Genomic DNA, 22,163 nt, shown 5'->3' with positions numbered 1-22,163 from the left:
GCCAGGGAGCTCCCAAATGGGAAGCTCTCTCTCTCCAGTGCTGGAGCATAGGAAAAGGACCTGGACCTGCAGCCTCCGTTCTTTCATCTGTATAGTGGGTATATTACTGTAAGGGAGGAGTCAAAACATGCCTTATAGGCTGACAGTAGGAATGATCCACAGAGAGTACTCTGAACACAGCTTCCTGTTTTCTTTAAACTAATTGTAAAAGTATTATATGTTCATTATAGAAAGCTAGGAAATACAGTGAAGCCCAGAGAAAGGAAACCTTCCCCAGGCCCACCACACAGAGATACACACTCTTCTCATTTTGATGTATTTCCTTCTATGTTCTTTTCTTATTAAAAAAAAAATTCAAGCAATATATAAATACATTCTTGTTGTGATTTATTTTTAAAATTCAGAGATTGTATATAAAGATTCCTCTTTTCCCATCTGGCCCCCACTGGTCCTGTTTTCTTCCCCCAGGAGTAATCATAGTAATCATAGAATTTCTTTTTCTATATGGTGTGAGGTAGGGACCTAACTCTGTTTCTAACCCAAGAACTGATTTTGTTGTCACCATTTATTTTGTATAGTCCATCCTTTTCCTGCTGATTTGAATTTCCACACTTATGATGAAATCCCAATATATTTATGCTTTATTTTTTGAACTCATTATTTTCCCACTGACCTTTATGCCCCCTGGACTAATATTGTAGTGTTTCCATCACTTTGTTGTATTTTCTTAAATTGTAGCAACAATTCTCCTATTTCTTCTAAATAAAATATTACCTATTTTTCCCATATAAACTCTAGAATCAGCTTGCCAACAAAATACTAATGGCTGGGAAAACTGATTATATGTGGAAGAATGAAACTTATCTCTCACCCTGCACAAAAAATCAACTCGAAATGGATCAAAGACCTAGAAATTAGGTCAGAAACTATGCAATTCCTAGAAGAAAATGTAGGGTCAATATTCCAGCATGTAGGCACAGGCAACGACTCTCTCAGAAGAACCCGTAAACCTCAGGAAACAATGCCAAGAGTTAATAAATGGGATGGCATCAAATTAAAAAGCTTCTGCACAGCAATGTTAACAATTGGGAAGAATTGTTACAGAATGGGAGAAAATCTTCACTAGCTATTCTTCTGACAGAATATTAATATCTAGATGATATAAAGAATTCAAAAAACTTTACATGAAAAAATCAATTAATAAATGGACAAATGAATTAGATACTTCTCAAAGGAAGAAATACAAAAGGTCAACAAAAATATGAAAAAGTGTTTGACATCATTCAAATTAGGCAAATGCAAATCAAAACTACACTTGAGATTTCATTTCATCTCTCACTAGTCAGAATGGCAGTCACCGTGAATTTGAATAATAAATGCTGAAGAGGATGTGGAGAAAAAGGTACACTTTTACATTGTAGGTGGGATTATAAAAATTAGCACAACCTCTATGGAAATCAGTATGAAGTCTCCTCAAAAGAGTAGGCATTGAACTACCCTATGACACAGCTAAACCACTCCTCAGTATTTATCCTAAAGAATTCAAGTCATCATACAATGACACATGCATATCCATGTTTATAGTGGCACAATTCAGAATACCCTATAAAACTATGAAACCAGACTAGGTGTTCATCGACAGATAAATGGATAAAGAAAATGTGTTAATATACACAATGAAGCTTTATTTAATCATAAAGAAAAATGAAATTATGTCATTTGCAGGAACTAAAGACCATTACAACAAGCAAAATAAATGAAACTGAGAAGGTCAAGGTTCATGTTTTCTCTCATACGTACATACTTAGGAAAAAGGAAAAGAAAGATAGGGAGATGTCATGAAAATCAAAGGGACCAAGGTGTGGGAGGTAGGGAATATAGCAGAGGAAGTGCTGGGGGATAATATTGGCCAAATTATATCATTGTAGCATGTGCATGCATGAATATGTAACAACAAATCCCATCAATATGTACAATCATAATGTGCCAATTTAAAAAAGGTGGAGAAAAATAAAATTGCAGAACACTTCTTAAAAATATACTATTGGTATTTGTTTGGAATTAAATATACATAGTATTTTGGGGAGAACTCTCATTTCTACAGAGATATATAACATTTCTAACCAGATACATATTTCTCCATTAGTTCAGCTCTTCTTTATCTTTTCAGCAGTTTTAGAGTTTTATTCATGGATGTCTGGGTAAGTATTTTGGTTGTATTGTAAATGATATCTGTTCTCATTACCTTTTGCACAATTCTACATCTCAGGTATTATAAAGCTATTGGTGGATTTTTAGAGATAGTGATCTTGATTTCTGGTTGACTTGCAGAACTGTTTTGTTTATTTATCTTTTTTTGCAGTACTGGTGGGCAAGCAATGGTCTCACGCATGATAACTCTGCATGTGTCTACTGCTGAGTTATATCCCCAATCCTTAAAACTATCTTTTCTTTATATATATGTAAAAATATATCCCCAATCCTTAAAACTATCTTTTCTTTATATATATATATATATATATATATATATATATATATATATATATATATATATTTACTTGTAGTTGGACACAATATCTTTAATTATTTTTATGTGGTGCTGAGGATCGAACCCGGGGCCTTGCAGGTGCTAGGCAAGCCCTCTACCACTGAGCCACAATCCCAGCCCCTAAAACTATCTTTTCAATTCAGTAGTTTTTTAGTTGGTATCTCTCTATCCAGGTGACCAGCACCCCAACAGAGAAGGTTTCTGCCCAGGAGATGTGAGCTACCTGGGAAAAATAAAAAGTCTGAAATAATCAGGAAGAAATAAAGACAGAGGTAGAAATTAGATTTAAAACAGAGTGCCTGATGGGTCTTCCAGTCCTGGTAGGAGCTGCAAGTGAACAACTGAAAAAGGCTCCAATTATTTAAGGGGGAGCACATCAAAGGCAGGGGTAAGGTTTCAGTGGAAGGAGTCCTGTTTCGGTGCTTGCTTCTCCATGTGGTCTCCTAGTAGACAGGTTGATTGGCATTTTGGCAAGCCACACCCATCTCCAGGAGCTATTAGAACTTGAGCAGTGAGCTTGGTAGGACGCCACATGAACCAGGCATTCTCAAGGCAGCTGTTTCCTATTGGGAGCTCCTGATACCAAGCTTTCCTACCTAATGGCTCCAACATTGCTCCGTTTACCCACAGCTAGAAGATGGCTCCCAGCAGTTCTCTTCACTTATTTGGGAGTAATCAAATCACCTCAAATGGTAACAGGTTCCATTTGTCCTTTCTGAAAATCAAACCATTCATTTCTTTTTGTAATGTTATTGCCTTGAAACTCCAGCACAATACAAAATAGTAGTGATAATAGTGGGAGTACATAGGATGGCCTTTACTTCATTTGTTCATCCAGCCCACAGATATTTATTCAAGAATCTTCTTTGTGCCAGAGACTATCTTGTGTCCTGCCGATGCAACAGTGGACTATTGATTTTATGGTTCTTATTTATTCACATATTGAATTACACTACTAGGTCAATGGTAATCCTAGGTAAATTTGAATGCCTAAAATCCTAGGCATTCAATTTGCTGCCATTTTGCTTAGAATCTTTTTTTTTTTTTTTTTTTTTTTGTGGTGCTGAGGATTGAACCCAGGGCCTTGTGCATGGGAGGCAAGCACTCCACCAACTGAGCTATATCTCCAGCCCCCTCACAGATCGTATAGGTGACCAATCTTTGACTTTGACTATTTCAAATTTTCTTTTATTTTTATTGCTTTAGTCTGGTTTCCCACCTCTTTGCCCAACTCGTCTTTAGATTAATTATGTCCAGAAAATTTGCATGACATTAAAAAAAATGAGCTATTTTCCCCAACATTGTAGTAGAATGCAAAGAAAGTTTTTAAAAAAAAATCCCAGGAAACCAACCATTACCAGAAATTATAGACCTTATCTTTTGACATATGTCCTTGTAACATTATTCTTTTCTGTGCAACCAGTTTTGCACAAAAAGATGGGAGCTGGTTTGCATTTCAAAGAGCTCGCTCTGTGAGCAGGACTGTAGAAAATAAGGTCAATGAGGACACTTGGGAGGCCCATCAGGGCTTAAGGGGAAGCTACTGAGAGTAATGGTCAGAGAGTTGCAGGATAATGCTAAAGGATAAGGGAGAGGCCAGCAAGGTCTTGAGCTTGGGCCCCAGTAGAGAGCTCTTTCCCAGGTATTATCAAGGCCAAGGCTGGGCAGCAGGGTCATGCTGAGAGCTGCATTAGGGGCTCTGTCTGGGCTCAGTGTTGGGCACCAGCAGTACCATTCCAGGAAGGTTCCTGACAGCAACATCACCTCATGGCCCTGGTAGGGCCTTGCCATGACCATCCAGTCTCCTTCTCAGAGTCTCGCTGCTACTGCAGCTGGATAAGCCCAACCTTGGGGCAGAAACCCCTGTTCTGCTGTCCTGAATAAACCATGAATTCTAGAATCCTCACACAATGGAGATGCCCCGCCTTCCTTGTTCCCACTTTCCATCAAAAGAAACAGTAAGGGCCAAACATCGGCTTGCCATGGCATGTGGGCCAGGGAATCTTCGGGGTTATATCAGACCTGCCTTGTTCTCTGCCCGACTTGAGAATCTGCCCTTTGTGGAAGGTAGGGCTTCAGGGTGTGGATGGAGGCCGAAGAGGTCTGTCTGCCTGGGCACCTACGTCAATTGTCCTCGTGCCTGGAGGGCCTCGCTAGGTCTATATCCTGAGGTGTACATCCTCAGCAGACTGAGAGGATGGGTGTGGGCTGTGACCTCATGGGGACCTGCCATATGATATGATGTTGAGCCAGTTCCTACTTTTAGGATGACCATGAGCACATGAGGGAACAAAAATGGAGGAAGAGATTAATACCCATGGAACAGATGAGCTTGTTTGGGAGGACCAGGACCTGTGACAATGGCAGGGTGCCAAGGGAGTGTCCACTTACTCTAGATCAGCACTGATGAGATGGCTCATAAGGCAGTACCCGTGTCCTGGGGACACCATTCCACAGAAGGGAACCCAGGCCCAGAGAGAGACCTTTGTGGCTTGAGGGTGGCGGAGCCAGGATTCAATACCAGGATTCAGGTGACACTAGAATTCAAAAGATTCTTTGGAAGTGAAAAGTTTAACCACAAATGACAGAAGACCTCTGGACTCTTTATCCTAAGAGACTACCACATTAGTATGCTGGCTGACTCTATGGAGATGGAGGTGACAAGGCCAATACATGCCTTCTGTTGACCAGTGTGAGTGTGAGAAATGACATAGTCCTGCTTAAAAGTGACCGTGCTCTTTCTGACTCTGGGTCTCCAAGGAGAGGTGGAGGACAAGGTTTGCAATGGGATCTGTTTGAGTAACTGTCTGCCATGTATGGACTGGCAGTTTTGTGCCTGGGACCAACTTGATTTGTGACATCTTATACTCCCAAGTAATCCATCATGGCTCCACCAGATTTGTCTTTTGTCCTTGGTGCTGGCATCCATCTCCAGGCCATATCCTGCAAATTCTTTTTTTTTTTTTTAAGAGAGAGAGAGGTAGAGAGAGAGAGAGAGAGAGAATTTTAATATTTATTTTTAGTTATCGGCGAGCACAACATCTTTGTATGTGGTGCTGAGGATCGAACCCAGGCCGCACGCATTCCAGGCGAGCGCACTACCGCTTGAGCCACATCCCCAGCCCAATATCCTGCAAATTCTGAATAAGAATTTGGGGATGGAGGTGGAGGTCAGCTCAGTCCTGAACAGGAGTTCTAAGGAGGGGGTGTTCTTTGAGACCTAGGAGCCTACTGAGGGCAAGGAGCATTGGGGTAAAGGCCAGCCCTGCTACCTAGAGCTGTCACTGTGTAAGTGGTGAAGTTCTTCCTGCAGAACTCTGGCTCTCTGGGGCCTTAACTTTATGAGAAAGAAACGGGCAAGCTTCTGGAAGCCCTCACCTTCCTCCCAATGTGAAACAGTCTTGACTGGGGCAGGCTGTAATTGGAGACAAAAAGGTATAGTCATAAACCACCATAGTGTAGGAAAAGAACCCGAAACATGGCTTCTCCTGTGGGAGACAGAAAATAGGACAGCCGGTGGAAAGGGACATGGACAAGAATGGAGCATTAAGCAGGTAAGATAAGACAGTACTCTGTGGAGTGGTCTTGGGGGTTCATGGAGTGCCTGTAGATTCCTATGGAAGGTTAAGGGTAAAAGCATCCAGCTGTGGAAGTCTGTGGCAAGGGAACTGTCTATGCACCTCAGTGGCAAGAGCCTGGTACACACCGTATGAAGGAGCCCAAACATCAATGGTCTATGTATTAGTTAGCTTTGAGTTACTTCAAGGAAATACCTGAGGTGACCTACTTATGAAGTGAAAGGTTGAATTGGCTTGCAGTTTTGGAGGTTCAAAATCCAAGTCAGGGTGGGATGGGCAGAATTGCTCTGTACTCTGGCAGAGGTGACAGATGATGTTCCAGGAGCTGGTGTCCCAGTAGTGAGTGCTCACATCTCAAGCCAAGAAGCAGAGAAAGAGAGAAGAGAGTCAGGTGAGGGTCTCACAGTCTCCTTTGAGGACACGCCCCAATAACCAAAGGACCTCCCACAAGGCCCCACCTCTTAAAGACCCACAGCACCTCCCATAGTGGCACTGCAAGGACCAAGTCTTTACATATTGAGGGGACACTCAAATTACACCAAAGCACAGCAGTTTGTGACCCCCCCTGAGGGATTTTAGTGGGGCAGGGTCGGTAGATGTTTCCGTTAACATGCACAGGTAACTTTTGTTATTAGCCTTGTCTGTTTATTATTGTCCCTTCCATCACCTGGGACTCCTCCAGGTGAGGCCAACCAAGCTTCAGCAGAGGCTGCTGGGTCCTGTGGTTCAGCTCAGCTCTGCATACCATGCAGCCAGAGAAACAGACTTTCTGTAGCCATGACAGTTTTGTGGTATGCAGTGTGTCCCATCCTGCCTCTATAAGACATCCGTGATGGCATGTAACATTTTGTTGACCAATCCAGACTTGACAGCAGCCTATAATAAGAAACCTTTTCATTTTTCTGTAATCTGGGTCTCCAACCCTTCACCCTTTATAAAGTTCAGTTATTTAAAATCAGTCCAGGGGGATGGGAATAGGAAAGACAGTAGAATGAATGAATTAATGAATCGGACATAACTTTCCTGTGTTCCTATATGAATACACGGCCAGCATAACTCCACATCAGGTACAACCACAAGAATGGGAAGTTACGCTCCATGTATGTTCGATACGTCAAAATACACTCTACTGTCATGTATACCTAAAAAGAACAAATAAAAACATCAGCCCAGGCAGGTCCCGTTTAAAACCTCAATCTCATTTCTAGTTCAGTGCAGCCTCTTCTCCCCCTCCCCTGCCCTTGGGGCCAGTGAGAAGCAAGAAGGGAATGGGCCAGTGCTGCGGGCATGGCCGTTAATTCCAGGGAGATAACCAGACAGGGCAGTGAGGGGATGGAGAAGAGACAAACAGACACATAAATAGAGAAAAAGCTGGGGATTGGTGGTTCAGCCAACCTCTGAAGGGAGTAAGACCGACCACAAGCAAGCTCAGCATGTTTATTATATAAGTTTTATTATTTAAAGGATTATTGTGGAAAAGTTTCTTCAAGGCAAATAGAGCCAAGGTCATGAGTAAGAGCAGCTTATGATGATCAGCTTGAGCCCATACCTTTCTATCCTCCCTCCCCCCACCCCAAGGAGCTGGTGTCTGAAACTCAAGGTTAAGAACTGAATAGCTCTGTGGCTGGCACAGAGCCTCCTACTGAACCATAGAAACTGGGCTATCTCTATTGGCACCTTTGCCCAGAGAGTTCTCTAGAGGGGCATCACCTTTGTCACAGGACAGTTTCAAAACCCTTGGTTCAGTTGCTGGTACCGACAAGGCCAGAGTCTCTGTCCACTCTCTTGCATGGTCCCAAAGACCATGCCTCCAGGTTGTAGTCCAGGTCAAGGTGAGCTGGAGTTTTACAATACAACATTACTATCCATTTCTTTTTGGCCACAACTGACAGGCAACCCTGCTCACTGCTACCCCACCACCTACCCCCTGGTTGACAGCATACCCCTCTGATGAGTCTTTCTCCCCCTTAAGTCCCCCAGTCATCTGTTCATATGAAATGTGGGCATGTATGAGTCCTGGGGTGATGGCTCATAAGAAGCCCTGAAAGCGTTGTCTAGTTCCCACTGTTCAGGGGTTTTCTTTATAATGTGGAACACTTTGGTCTTTGGTTGAGGTGATGGGAAAGGTCCCTCCCTACATGTGCATATGGCAGTAGCTATTTTTTTTTTCCCCAGTCAGCTGCATCCAGGGGTGTGAGGGTTGCCCTTCGCTGCCCCCTCTCCACCTCTTTCTTTAGGGGCCTGGTTCCAGACTTGCGGTCAAACCAACATTTCCTGCAGGGTGGAGAAAGGAAGGCTGGTGGAGGTGGGCAAGTGGCCATGGCAAGTGAGCATCCTGTTCCTGGGAGTGTACATCTGCAGTGGCTCCCTCATCCACCAACAGTGGGTCCTCACAGCTGCACACTGCCTGCAGAGGTCAGTCGCAGGGGGTCTGGCTGGGTGGCCTTGTGCTTAGCCCCAGTCTCGCTGACCTTGCATGGCCTTGCTGCAGCCATCTGCCTCCTACCCCGGCCCTGCAGATCTAAGGACCCCACAAAGTACTCTGTGAAGGTAGGAGTCCAGCAACGCCCAGATGCCACCACCCAGTTACTGGTCTCTCGCATTGTGATCCATGAAAATTACAGCAATGTTATGTCCCAGGATATTGCCCTCATGAAGCTCAAAGATGTTGTCAACTGGTCCCCCCTTGTCCAGCCTGTCTGCCTCCCTTCTGTCAATTTCAAGCTGATCATCGGCTCCATGTGCTGGACCATTGGGTGGGGACGCCTAAAGGATGAAGGTGAGTGCAGGTGAGAGAAGTTCCAAGACACCTGACCCTGCAGAGCACAACCCCATCAAAGGCTCATTTGTTCATTTCTTTATTCACTCAGTTACCTTCTGCTAACATTTCCTGAGCACCTACTATGCCACATACTGTCACTGGCTTCTCGAAACATAGACATACACAGTATTCTAGTGCAAAAAAGACAAGGCCTGCATGAACCTCAGTCGAAATCCAATATAATGTCCTGACCCTGCAGCATGGCAGGAAGTTCACTATTGGCTGTGTTTAAAGGTCTCCAGATCCCTGATTTCAGGAGGTCTTGAGACCTTGAGGAGGCCTTTTTAGTCAAATGTGCTCTGATTAACTTGAGGAACCCAAAATTCCCAGAGATCTGACCCCCTGTTGGTGCTATCTGAAGTTGAATGTCTGGGAGCCTTCATGAAGTTGAATATCTGCCTTTCAGGAGCGTCTCAAGGGTGTGCCACCTGATCAAGTGGCCACAGAGCAGAGGTCACCCTCACAGAAGCTGAATAGGAAGTCCGTGCTTGGTTGTCATTCCAAGCCCCTAGAGAATCTTTTTGCTTAATTTTCTTTTTTCCTTCTTCCTTCCTTCCCCCCCCCCTCTCTCCCAGTTATACATGACAGCAGAACACTCTGCAATTCACTGTACACAAATGGAGCACAATTTTTGACTTTTCTGGTTGTACCCAAAATAGAGTGACACCATTTGTGCAATCATACAGGTACCTAGGGTAATGATGTCCATTAATGATGTCTCATAAAGAGCTGGGACCTTTTCAATAATCAGGCTCTAAGCGAAGGCCTTTGTAAATTGCCAACCCAGGAAATGGTCTGCTTCTTAGTAGTGTATATGGACAACTCACTCTGAGCTGGAAATATTCCAAAAAGCTGAGGCGATGACAAGGCAAGATCTCTCTCTCTCTCTCTCTCTCTCTCTCTCTCTCTCTCTCTCTCTCTTCTCAGTGGCCCCAAAGTCCCCCTATAGTCTTCAGGAGGTGGCTGTCAGGATCATACACAATGATTTCTGCAATCAACGGTACCAGTTCCTCCTTTCCAAGGACCAGAAGCAGTTCATCGGGGATGACATGCTGTGTGCCAGCTCAGAATTGGGCTCAGACACTTGCCAGGTGTGGAATGTGTGGATGGGGCAGGGAGGAGATTTTCTGGGGTCAAGCCTTCCTCACCACCTGGCCCTGGGAGACTCAATAGAAACCTCCTTCCACTAAGCCTCAGTTTCCCATCCATAAATTGGGGTGCCCTGACCACAATCATGGCAATAATGGTAGTACTTCTCAGGTCATTTTAATGCTTCTGAACATTAGCCACATGCCCAGATCTGGGCCAAGTGCTTACAGAGCTCGATTTACATAAATGGCTTCATTCTATAGTCATGCTTTGGTGAGTGGCATCTTCTAATCAGTATTGTTTTGAGATGTATCCATCTTGATCAATGTAGCCCTAAGTCATTAATTAACAGCTTTAGAGTATTCTCTTTTGTGAATAGACCACAATTTATTCATTTTCTTTTTAAAGAGATTGAGGGGGTTTCCAATGCTTTCATATCATAAACTCTCCTTGTTTAGTCCAAAAGTTCTCAACGAGATGCATCTTGCCATCTTGCATGGAAGGTCATAAGTTGTATTAACTTTCATTTAATTCTGATTGCCAAATTATTTTCCAAAGCGGTTCTTTGAAAAGAATATGATACATAATCTTTCAGCAGTGTTTGAGTCACATTGCTCCATATCTTTGCCAGCTTTGGGTATCGTCAGACTGTAAAGTGATTTCCATTATGATGGATGAGAAATGGTTCACCAATTGTGCATGTCTGCAATTCCCAGGGTGGTTGTACATTTTTCTGTGTACTCACTCTTCATGATTCCTCTTCTAATAATTACTTACCCATATACTTTGTACATGTTTCTTCTTGTCTTTTTAGCTTTATATTCTGGATGCTAATTCTATGTATAGCAAATACCTTTGCCTAGCTTTCCATTTGTCTTTTCACTTTTAATGCTGTCCTTTGCTGAGAAGCCATTTAGATTCTATTATAGTCAACTATTTCATATATTCCTTTCTGGCTTATGTGTTTTGTGTCTTATTTAAGAAATCCTTCCTTTTCCTGCCGAGTTCCATTCTATATTTTCTTCCAAAAAATTTGGAAATTTCAGTTTCCACGGTTTGAATGCATGTGGCATTATTTGTGAATGGTGGAAAGTAGGGAACTATTTTAATTTATTTCCTCACATGGACTACCGATTATCCAAGTGGCAGTCACTAAAACAAAACAAAACAAAAACAATAAACATTTCCTGCATTGACTGTAAGCTCTCTCATCAATCTTTTATAGATCCAGGGGCTAACTTTGTGAGTTAATCTAAATAATTTACTTTTGGCCTTTCTTTCTTCCTTTCTAATACAAGTATCTGAGGCTATAAATTTATCTCGAAATACTGCTTTAGCTTTGTGCTATGAATCTTGATATGGAGCCTTTTTTGATTTCCATAAATTCCTAGTAGTCATAAAATTATTTCTATAGTAGTATCAGTTAGGTGGAACATACCAAAACTTCTTGGCTTATATTTTTTAATGTTCATTTCATTATTTTCCATTTCTATTAATTTGTCTGCTTTTCTTGGGTGTGATTCGGTTGTCTTTTTATACCGTCTTGAACAAAAAAGTGCAATTATTCTTGTTCTGTGTTTGATGTAATTATGATTGTGAAATTACCCTTGATTTGAACTTTGAATGTATCTCTTAATTTTTGTACTGTTGTGATTCCATCATCTCCACTTTTATTTTAAAATTCGTTTTATGATTTGGAAAGAAATGCATACATTTTATTTCTAAAAAAAGAAACACATAAATGTAAATTAGACTCTCCTATAATCAAACTTCCTAGAAAATTAATTAACTTAAAATTAACTCGGATTAATTAACTTAAATAAAAATAACTTATTAATTAACTTAAGATTATTTAGTTTATATCCCTAATAATACTCTCTGTACACAAATATCCTAAATAAGTTTTTTTTTCTAGTTTTGACTTTTTTTTTTTTCAGTTGTAGTTGGACACAATACCTTTATTTTATTTATTTATTTTTATGTGGTGCTGAGGATTGAACTCTACCACTGAGCCACAACCCCAGTCCCTGGATTTGACTTTTAACAAAATCTAAGTATATAGTTTTTATTCCCCAACTTTTAAATTTTGACTTGCAATATATCTTGGATTTCTTTCTATGTCTATATATTCAAATATATTCTAATCTCCTTAATTACTGAATAGTATTTCTCTTATTTGGCTACATCATAATCTACTTAACCATTCTCCTGTTGATAGACATTTGAGCTCATTTCAATTTTTTTTTTAACCATTCCAGAGTAAAAATCTTCATTCACATATCTTCACATTTGTTATCAGATACTGTTAGATTTATTAGTAGATCTTGACAAATAAGTTTCCCCAGAGATTTAATTCACTTATATTAACACAAGCAGCAAATGAGTGCCGTTTTCCCATATCATCACTAGCATTTAGCAGTATCTTTAGCTTTTTATCTGTTCTGAGGATCAAGCCCAGTGCATCATTCATGCGGTTTTAGTCAACTTTTGTGTCACCATAACCAAATGCCTGATAAGAACAACTTAGAGGAGGGAGATTTTATTTGGGACTCATGGTTTCAGAGATCTCAGTCCACAGACAGCCTACTTCATTGCTCTAGGCCCAAGGTGAGGCAGCTCGTCATGGGGAAAGGGCCTAGTGGAGGAAAGTTGCTCAGCTCATAGTGGTTTCAGGAAGGAAGGAATGGTGGGAGGAAGAGGGAGAGAGTGACAGGGAAGGGCTCTAGGAAGAACAACCCTTTTGGGGCATGCACCCAGTGATCTACCTCCTCCAGCCATTATAGTTGCCACTCAGTCCATTCAAACTAGGATGGACTGAGGCTGGGGATGTGGCTCAGTGGTAGAGTACTTGCCTAACATGTAGGAGGCCTACCATGAGCTCAGTCTCCAGCACCATTACAAAACAAACAAGCTAGGGTGGACTAAGGAGGTTACAGCTCTCATAATCCCATCATTTGCCTCTGGATATTCCTGCATTAACAGAAACTTTTGGGGGACACCTCATATTCAAACCACAACACATGCTAAGCATGAACTCTACTTCAGCCCTATTTTAACTTTTGTTCTTTTGGTAGATTAAAATTTTTATCTTGTTTTGGTATTGATTTTATGAAATTGAATTATCTCTAGGCGTGGACTCGGCAGGGGGGGAGGGGGGGTTGGGTGGGAGGGTTAGACTCGGGTTATGATAGGTCTTTCTCCTGATGCTTTAACCTTGGCAGGTTCAGAAGACAAGGTTAGCAGGACTGGATGGGAGGAGGGGAGCTGAAGGTGGGGAAAGGAGAGCACAGTGCTTACTTCTCCCTCCCTCTGGCCAAAGCCCCAGATAGCAGTTTTACTTTACATCGAGTCCAACATTGTGATTATTACATGGAAATGGAAGTTCTGATTTCTGAGTTGAGATGTTTATGTGATGATATAATCATAGCTCTTAGGATCACATTAATCATAATGAGCAAACATTTCTGTTTTTACCCACTTTGGATCAGGGAAAAAAACTCTCCTTCTAAATAAAATTTAAAGGAACAAAGATAGTTCAAATAAAATAATCACTTTGTCCAACATACCATTTCACTTTTACCTGCCTTTTCCCCCTGTTCTCATATTGAACTCCTTTCGTTTCTATTGGGTTATATAAACTCTGGATATTATATTTTCTATAGTAATTAATGGCAAAAGAGCCGTGTTTTTTTTCAACTTAATTTCAGGTGCTTCATAAACATTTATATTTATGTGAATATGAATATGTACGTATGAATAGACACTATAAAACAAATATTAGTAAAATATTGACAATTAGTGAACCAGGGGAAAAGAGTGTATTTGTGACTTTTCTGTAAGTCTCAAATTATTTCAAAATTAAAAGCTACCAAAAACCTCTGGGCAATGGAAGTTTCAACCTTTGTAAAATGCTCTACAATGTTTTACTCTTTTTGTTCAATGTGGGTTTTCCCCCATGGAATTATATAAATTTTTATTTTTACTTATCATTTTTTCCTTTGATGAGTTTATTTTTTTCTGTGCTCAGAAATACCTTTTGTAATAATTTTTTTATGATGTTCTAATTTATCTCTTTAAATACTTTAATTCTTATTTATCTGGAAGATTGAGAGACGGAATCTAGCTTTATTTTTCTCCAAATGGATAGCCAGTTTATATAAACATCTTTCATTGAACATTAATGTTTTTAGGTAATATTTAGAAATGCTCCCTTTATTATATTCTAAATTCACATCTCATTTTGGTTATTTCTTTCCCTTATAGCCTCATCCATATTCCACCACCAATTTTTTTAAAATATTGTAGCTTTATAATTATTTTTGTTTGCGGTATGGCAGAGATTCCCTCATTATTCTTCATTTAAAGAATTTACCTGGGGTCGGGTGACCTGTTGCATGTCTGTAATTCCAGTGGCTCAGGAGGCTGAGACAGGAGAATCACAAGTTCAAAGCCAGGCTCAGCAACTTAGGCTCTAAGTGACTCAATGAGACCCTGTCTCTAAATAAAATACAAAAAAGGCCTGAGAATGTGGCTCAGTGGCTAAGTTCCCCTGCTTTCAATCCCTGATAAACAAACAAACAAAAAAAAGAACTTACCTGGATATTCATTCTAATTAAACAATCTTAGAATAACATAAAAAAGAAAATCACTTGGAAACTTTTTGTGGAAATTAATAGATCGATTGAGGGCAAACTATCTTTTTATTTTACTTTTTTTCTATATGTCCCAAAAGCAAGAGTTTATAGCTTTTTTCATATCTTTATTGAAAACTGCTTCTTAAGTTTATTTCTAGTTATTATATATTATGTCCTTATTGTGAGCAATATGTTTTTTCATTGCATTTTTTATATTAATTTTTTTGTGTATTTACTTGGTAATGAACAACCTTCCTGGATCTAGTGGATTTTCATTAATTTTGTAGGCCCAGAGACATATCTGCAAATAATGCTGAATTTACCTCCTTTTTTCAATATGTGTGCCTCTTCATTCTTTTTCTTGCCTAATTACAATGTCCAGAACTCTATTCCAGAACCTTTGTGTCTTCCATGAGTCATTGTCATTTAATTTTAGGTAGATTGCTTGCATTTATAAAAGTGGGTGCTATTTTTTCCCCCAAATACCTGAGGCCTGTCCTTTAATCTATTTATCAGGAAGATTGTTTTATGGTTTTGTCCCCATCTTGAATTTTGGGTTGATTTTTTTCCCCCTCTGATCTACTTCTTTAGTGGTTTAGAAGTTACATATGTATATTTCATTCTGCTACTGGTCACCTACTATGGTTTAGATATAGTCCGTATTCCCCCAAGGTCCATCCTGTTGGGGGGGCTTGGTTCACAGCGTGGAGCTATTGGGAGATAGTGAAAACTTTGAGAGATGAGACCTGAAGGCAGGATCTTAGGTCATTGGACACATTCTCTTGGAAGGTAATTCTCATGCAATCCCTTGAGTTCTTTGAAGAGATTGTTAAAAGAGGAACAAACCAGCCCTGGTTCTGTTTCTGCTTCCTGGCTTGAGAGGTAATCACTGGCCTGACATATACTTCCACCATTGCCATCTACCATTGGCCATGGCCCTCACCAGAACTAAGTCAATGCAGGCACTATGCTTTTGAGTCTCTAGAACTGTGAGCTAAAAAAAAAAAAAAAAAAGGCACATTTTCTTCATGTGTAATCTGTGTCAAGTATTTCATTGTGGCAACAAAAAGCTGATTAATTCGTCATCTTATATTTTGACACATAAACGCACATTCAAAAGTGAATTAACATCAGTATCCATAGCTGGTTCTTAGTGAAGCCAGAACCATCCTGCCATTTCCATCTCCTAGACCCTGGTTCCCACACCTCCTTGTTAAAAACACTCTGGAGAATTGAACAACAGCACAAGAGGTAGAGAGGGAAGATGGGAGGGGAGGGGAGGGGGGATAGTAGGGGATAGGAAAGATAGCAGAATACAACAGTCACTAATATGCCATTGTGTAAAAAGGAGAGTGTGTAACCGATGTGATTCTGCAATATGTATTTGGGGTAAAAATGGGAGTTCATAATCCAATTGAGTCAAATGTATGAAAGATGATTTATCATGAGCTTTGTAATGTTTTGAACAACCAATAAAAAAAAAAAAAGAAAAAAACACTCTGGAGCCCAACTGGCTGAACTCTAATCACATTTGAGTTTTCAATGGACCCTCTAGAGCTTTACTGGCCTGCAATTTAGTCGTGATTTCACGTTTCTATGGTTTTTACTTTTTTCATTGCTTTGGGTGCCTCTCCCCCAAACCTCCTGGAATCACAGATTTGCTTTTGCTCATCACTGACCTTCACGGAAGTGTTCTCACACCTTACCAAAAAGCATTTCATGGTCTAATTTGACATATAATCTGTTGAGGAGAGGGCGGTTCCTTTCTGTTGTGCTGTGGTGCTTTATTTCAGGAGTAAGTGTTCTGCTCTATCAACACATTTTCTGCAGCCTTCAAGATGACTGTTTGCTCTAACCCCAGGTTCTGGGCACATTCATCACGCCCACTGACCTTGTGTTCCAAGATCGCCCCTTCTTGGTCATGATGTACTTTTGTTTCATTCATCTGTTGAATTTAGATTCATAATGTTATTTTTAGAACGCATTTTAAGAATTAAACTTTTTGGCTTTGAAGTTCTTATTATCCTGGACATAAAAGACAGAAGTCCTCTAGTCCTCTAATACTGTTCTTTATTGGAAACTTTTTTTTTTTACAAGTAAAAAAAAAAAATGCCTCTTGGAATAAAGGCTTTTTTTTTTTTTTTCTTTTTGGTACTGGGTATTAATCTCAAGGGTGCTAAATCACTGAGCTATGTACTCAGCACTTTTTATTTTGAGACAGGGTCTCAGTAAGTTGCTTAGGACCTTGCTTAGTTGCTGAGTTTGATCTCAAACTTGCGATCCTCCTGCCTCAGCCTCCTGGGTTGCTGGGATTACAGACTTGTGCCACCTCACCTGGCTGGAATAAAGCTTATATGCTAATATGTGCTATAAAAATAGATTTTTATAATATTTGACAAAATGCATTAAGAAACATGCATTCTTGTTACATTAAGGCAATATTTAAAGTATTCTCAGAAGTCTCAGTGAAACAACAGCATAGGTTTTCAGCTTTAACTTAGCTAATATTGGACTTGATAAGACCATTTAAGGTTTCTGATATCCTAAAAAGCCTAATAGCTGGGTTTAATTTACCAGCTGTGTAAATTATCCAATGGACACTGTGTGCTGGACCCTGAGATAATGTCAGGCTCAGGGAAAGTACTGGCCTCAGCAAACAAGCAACCCCAAGTAGCACAGTCCATCAATCCATGCCAAATGATCTACAGAACCTTTTCTTTCCCTCCTCCAGTGAGGCTGGCTCTTCTTTAAGGTGGGTAAAGGAAATAATTATTCCCTTTTTTGAGTTAAAGTATCAGGGCTCTGGTATGCTTCACTTGAAAAATATTTGCCCATGTTCTGGAACATTTGAAATGAAATAAATTGGATATCTCCTTGGATATTGGATAGAAGTTGATTGGGAAACTGCATAGACCCAGCAACTCAGGAGGCTGAGGCAGGAGGATCTCAAGTGCAAGGCCAACCTGGACAACTTATCGACCATGCAATGAAAAGGAATAGGGGTATAACTTAGTGGTAGAACATTTGCCCAGCATATGTAAGGACCTGGGTTCTAGGACTAGCACCGCAATAATTAAACAAAAAAACAAACACATAGACATGTCTTCCTTTGAGGAGTCATTCTTGGGTAATATGTTGTTTTGTTAAACGTATTTTAGGGGAGGGAGGAGAAGAGGGAAGAGGAGGGGGAATGGGGATTGAAATCAAATTCCAGTCAAAAGGAACCTAAATACTCTGTATAAAGATAATGCTCTAATTTTAAAAATGCATTTTAGACAAGAGCTAAACTTTGTTCCTTTAGGCCCGTGGCTTTGCAATATGTAGTGTTCTTGTGTTTCAACATTCTAATTATAGATTTTAATTCTGTTTGTAATTTAATACTTTTGAAACTTATTTTCCTCTGGTGGGGTTGTTCATATTTTGTTAACTGAGACCTGGTTTTATTTTGCTATGGTAGGAGGTTGTTCACATACAATGTCCACCCATCTGTCTGTCTCTCTACTATTCTCTCTGGGTTTCACTCTTTCTCTGGGCCCCTAGCGTCCAGGGGACCATACAGTCAGGCAAGGACCCCCCCGTACTGTAATTGGAGGCTTGATGATTACAGGCTTGATTTTCTCCTTCAGCTTCCTCTCAAAAGGCTCTTTACTCAGATATATTCAATACACATCCTTGAAGACGTCTGCATTTTTGAACACTACTGTTGCTCAATATCATTTGCACAAATGATATTGTGCTACATATTACCTCTTGTAATTTCTTGAGGAATCTCAATTTGTTAGGATATTCACATTGAAAATGGTTTTATTCTTTGAAATCATCATAGTCCCCCCTCAACATGCCCAATGTCAGTCAAATCTTCCTTCCTCATCCAATCATCATTTTGAGCAGAGTTCATAGTTTTTAGTTACTCTCAGCTACTAAATACCTGTCCTATTAAAAGTCCTAATTGATTCAAGAAATGATTCTTCTTCGTGTACCCCCATCTCCTTCCTCTGATGTGCACCCTGCCTTACCCACAGGCCAGGGAGATGTATCTCCTGGCAGCAAGAGCCCTGTCTCTCCTGTAGCTCTCTTCCCTACTTGACATTTTTACCAGTTCCTTAGATATGCTAGATATTGACCTCTGGTTGTCAGAAAGCAAATACCCCATCTTAATCCATCATCTATCTTCCATGATATTTGGTGTCCTTCACCAAAGATAGCCTTCATTTATATATATAGTGTCTTTCCTGCACCCAATTATAAATCTATATATCTATATATACTTCACCTCAAGATCAGGCCCCATATGGTTTTTCTTTGTTTTTTGGTACTAGGGATTGAAGCCAGGGGAGCTTTACCACTGAGCCACATTGCCAGCTCTTTTATTTTTTATTTTGAGACAGGATCTTGCCTAGTTGCTGAGGGCCTGGCTAAGATACCAAGACTAGCCTCCAATTTTCTATCTTCCTGCTCAGCCTCCTGAGTCCCTGGGAGCACAGGTCTGCACCACCATGCTTGGCCCCATGTTTCAGCTTCATCGATTTCATTTTTCACATTTAGAGTTTTAATTCCTCCAGAGCATGTTTTGGAGGATCCAACTTCGTTTTCCTTCTCTATCTGGTGAGCCAACTTCTCTGCCATTTACGGCAGACTCCTTCTTTCCAGTAGACATGATACCTTCTGTAACACACATCAAGTCCCCTCAGGCCTGCGCATCAGGTCGTGGGCTCTCCATTGCCCCATGGGTATATTTTTATGTTTACACAACAACCCTACCCAGTTTCTATAATTAGAAACTTTGAAAAAAATTTGTCTGAGGCTGGGGTTGTGGCTCAGTGGTTGAGCACTTGCCTTGTATGTGTGGGGCACTGGGTTCCATCCTCAGCACCGCATTTAAATAAATAAATAAATAGATTTTGTCCTTTATGGACTACTAGCCTTCAATATCATTTTAGAATCAGACTGTCAAGTTCCTAAAAAATTCCTGCTCTTATTTCAATTGAAATTGCTTGATTTTTAGGGATTAACGTAAGAATTGACATATCATTTTTAATTGTTGTTACTCTGTATAGAATATAAACAAAAGAATATTTCTAAAATATGTGTGGAGAAGAAAGAATAAAACCACCACCATCTATTCACCAACCACATTGTCTAAGAAACAGCAGCTTAGAGACGTGTGCAGCTTCTGTGAGGCGGTTCCTGGGTCTCAACTGGAAGGGTCCCACTGCCTGGGCTTTTCTGCTTGCTGGTGAGGGCTCTCCAGGCCTCAGCTTCCTTGTGTGCTAGGCAGTATTTGGAGGAGCCAGGAACTTCTGTAGGCTGTTATTTGAGGGGTGGCTTGAAAAGTAGTTTCCTCTTGACAGAATCTGTTTGTTTCTGCCAGGTGCCTGAGAGTATGACCAGCCCAGAAAGACTTTTAGTGACATCCCCTCTCAGGTTTTTTGAATCATTCAGACAGTGTGAACCCGAGTTCCACATTCACCTGAGAAGCAGTTTCCAGTTCATTCTTCCTCTGAGGCTGTGATCCTTTGTGGAGGTGTAGCTTTTTGCAAGAGCTCTCCTCCTATGTACCCCTCCTGGCTCTCTTTTATGCCTTTCTTGCATCCAAGAACAAGGCTATGAAACTGAAGTGCAGCCTCACTGGGTTCCGGGCAAAAGCCATCTTCTGGGCTCTACTGACCCCTCTGGGCTCCAGCTCCCTCGTAGGTTTTGGGCTCTGAAGAGTCTTCACTTTCTTGTCAGCTCATTCATGTATCAAACTAGCCAGCAGGAGAGGAGAGAACCCTGTGCTCTGTGAGGTAGCAGGGGCCCTTCAAACCCTGCTGGCCTCGCATGCATAAAATAATCATTTTAAAAAAAATCTCACTGTTTTAGTGATATCCAGCAAGAAAGTCCATTAGGGTATCTTGTCCTCTATATCACAAGAAATCAGATTCTGAGTTGACAATTTTTTACATTCAGTTGTCTCATCTGTGAAGAGTGGCATATCTGTGCACTAATGCAGGTCTTCTGTTATATTCTTAGGCAGATCTTTATTATTTTTTCCTTAAGTGTTTTATGCAGTCTTCTTTAGATTAAGTCCAGTAAATCTTGGTATGCATTACATTAAAAAAACGAGCTGTTTTTTTTTTTTTTTCAACATTATAGTAGAATGTAAAGAAAGTTTAAAAAAAATCTTAGGAAACTCACCATTACCAGAAATTACAGGCCTTATCTTTTGACATACATCCGTGTAACATTATCCTTATCTGTGCACCCATTTTTGCACAAAAGAGGGGAGCGGGTTTGCATTTCAAAGAGCTCATTCTGTGAGCAGGATTGTAGGAAAGAAGGTCAATGAGGACACTTTGGAGGCCCACCAGAGCTTAAGGGGAAACTCCTGGGGGTTATGATCAGAGAGTTAGCAGGATAAAGCTAAAGAATAATGGAGAGGCCAGTGCTGAGCTCATGTGTCCTAGAGCAGGTTCATAGCCAAGTTGCATCCTGGGGGACAGCACAAGCCTACTCCAGTTCATGCTCAGGGGGCCTCCTGCTACCATCTCAGGCCTCTTTTTCTTTCCTCTGCAGGAGAACTCCGGCAGCTCCCTTGTTTGCAAATTGAACAACACCTGGATCCAGATGGGGATAGTGAGCTGGAGCTATCGATGTGGTGGGCGCCATCGCTACCCCGGCATCTACACCAGCACCCCACACTTTACCAGCTGGATCAATAAGCAGGTTGTTGGCCTGAGGTTCGCCAGCACCATCAGAGATGGCGCAACCATCCTGAGCTTTCCCTTCCTCACTGGCTGTATCCTGCTGGTCTCCTTGGGCTCCCTGTGGCTCCTGTGAGTGGTGTTTCTAGGATAAAGACTCCTGCGGCTGCTCTCCCTCTTCTCTACTCTGCCCTGGGGAAGAAGTGGAGACCAAAAGTTGAATAAGACATCATCATTGAGTGACTTTGGGGGAGAACCCTAGACCTACTATTTCTTTAAAGCTGTTCAATGAAGATGCTCTTGAACTTGGAGCCACTGAGTTTGCCTCTTCTTGCCTTTGACCAGAGTCCTCTAGAACCTTCCTCACCAGTAGCAGGCCTGGTTGTCCTCTATCAAACTGTGCCTTTCCTGAAAGCCTCATCCCGTGTCCGTCTTATGCTGGAATGTGTGATTTTGGCATGATGGTTCCCCTCCTCTGCCACGTAGGGGCCGGAACCACTGCTTAGTCACCCCAGCGCCCCTCCATCCTGAGGCCCTCCCCTGGGTCAATGAGAAGAATTTTCTCTTAGGCCTTCCTATGAAAGCTGGCTGCTTCCCCAGAAACAGTGGCCAGATCACAGACCTGTGCTTGTGGGCAGTGCTCTGGAACCCACCGGCCTCTCCCACTCCTTATATCCCCCTACAGGTCTGCACAACCTGACCAGGTCCTCCCTCCTGGCAGGGGTGGGTGATGACAGAAGAGTGCGTGGTAGGATGAATATGTTAAGTGATTGTGTGAGTTTCTGAGCTGCTTCAGTAACCTCCATCAGA

At 41.2% G+C, this 22,163-nt stretch overlaps 1 protein-coding gene across 1 annotated transcript; it reads left to right on the top strand.

Annotated features, from left to right (window-relative positions):
• The first annotated feature begins 4,530 nt into the window (after positions 1-4,530).
• On the top strand, positions 4,531-21,489 carry LOC143409504 (putative serine protease 46). Its single transcript, XM_076869825.1, has 5 exons — positions 4,531-4,615; positions 8,364-8,541; positions 8,646-8,905; positions 9,875-10,038; positions 21,226-21,489. Exons 1-5 carry the CDS (start codon positions 4,531-4,533, stop codon positions 21,487-21,489), a joined length of 951 nt encoding a protein of 316 aa, XP_076725940.1.
• Positions 21,490-22,163: the final 674 nt, after the last annotated feature.

The sequence above is a fragment of the Callospermophilus lateralis genome, chromosome 1 (genome assembly GCF_048772815.1).
Source record: "Callospermophilus lateralis isolate mCalLat2 chromosome 1, mCalLat2.hap1, whole genome shotgun sequence".
Classification (NCBI taxonomy): Eukaryota; Metazoa; Chordata; class Mammalia; order Rodentia; family Sciuridae; genus Callospermophilus; species Callospermophilus lateralis.
The sequence above is the reverse complement of the archived record's forward strand: the minus strand, read 5'-3'. Positions and strand labels throughout refer to the sequence as shown.

Coding starts and splice junctions, on each gene's coding strand:
- LOC143409504 (XM_076869825.1), top strand. CDS start 4,531: ATGGCATGTGGGCCAGGGAATCTTCGGGGTTATATCAGACCTGCCTTG. Junction 8,542..8,645: donor GCTGCACACTGCCTGCAGAG/GTCAGTCGCAGG, acceptor CCGGCCCTGCAG/ATCTAAGGACCCCACAAAGT. Junction 8,906..9,874: donor GGGACGCCTAAAGGATGAAG/GTGAGTGCAGGT, acceptor CTCTCTTCTCAG/TGGCCCCAAAGTCCCCCTAT.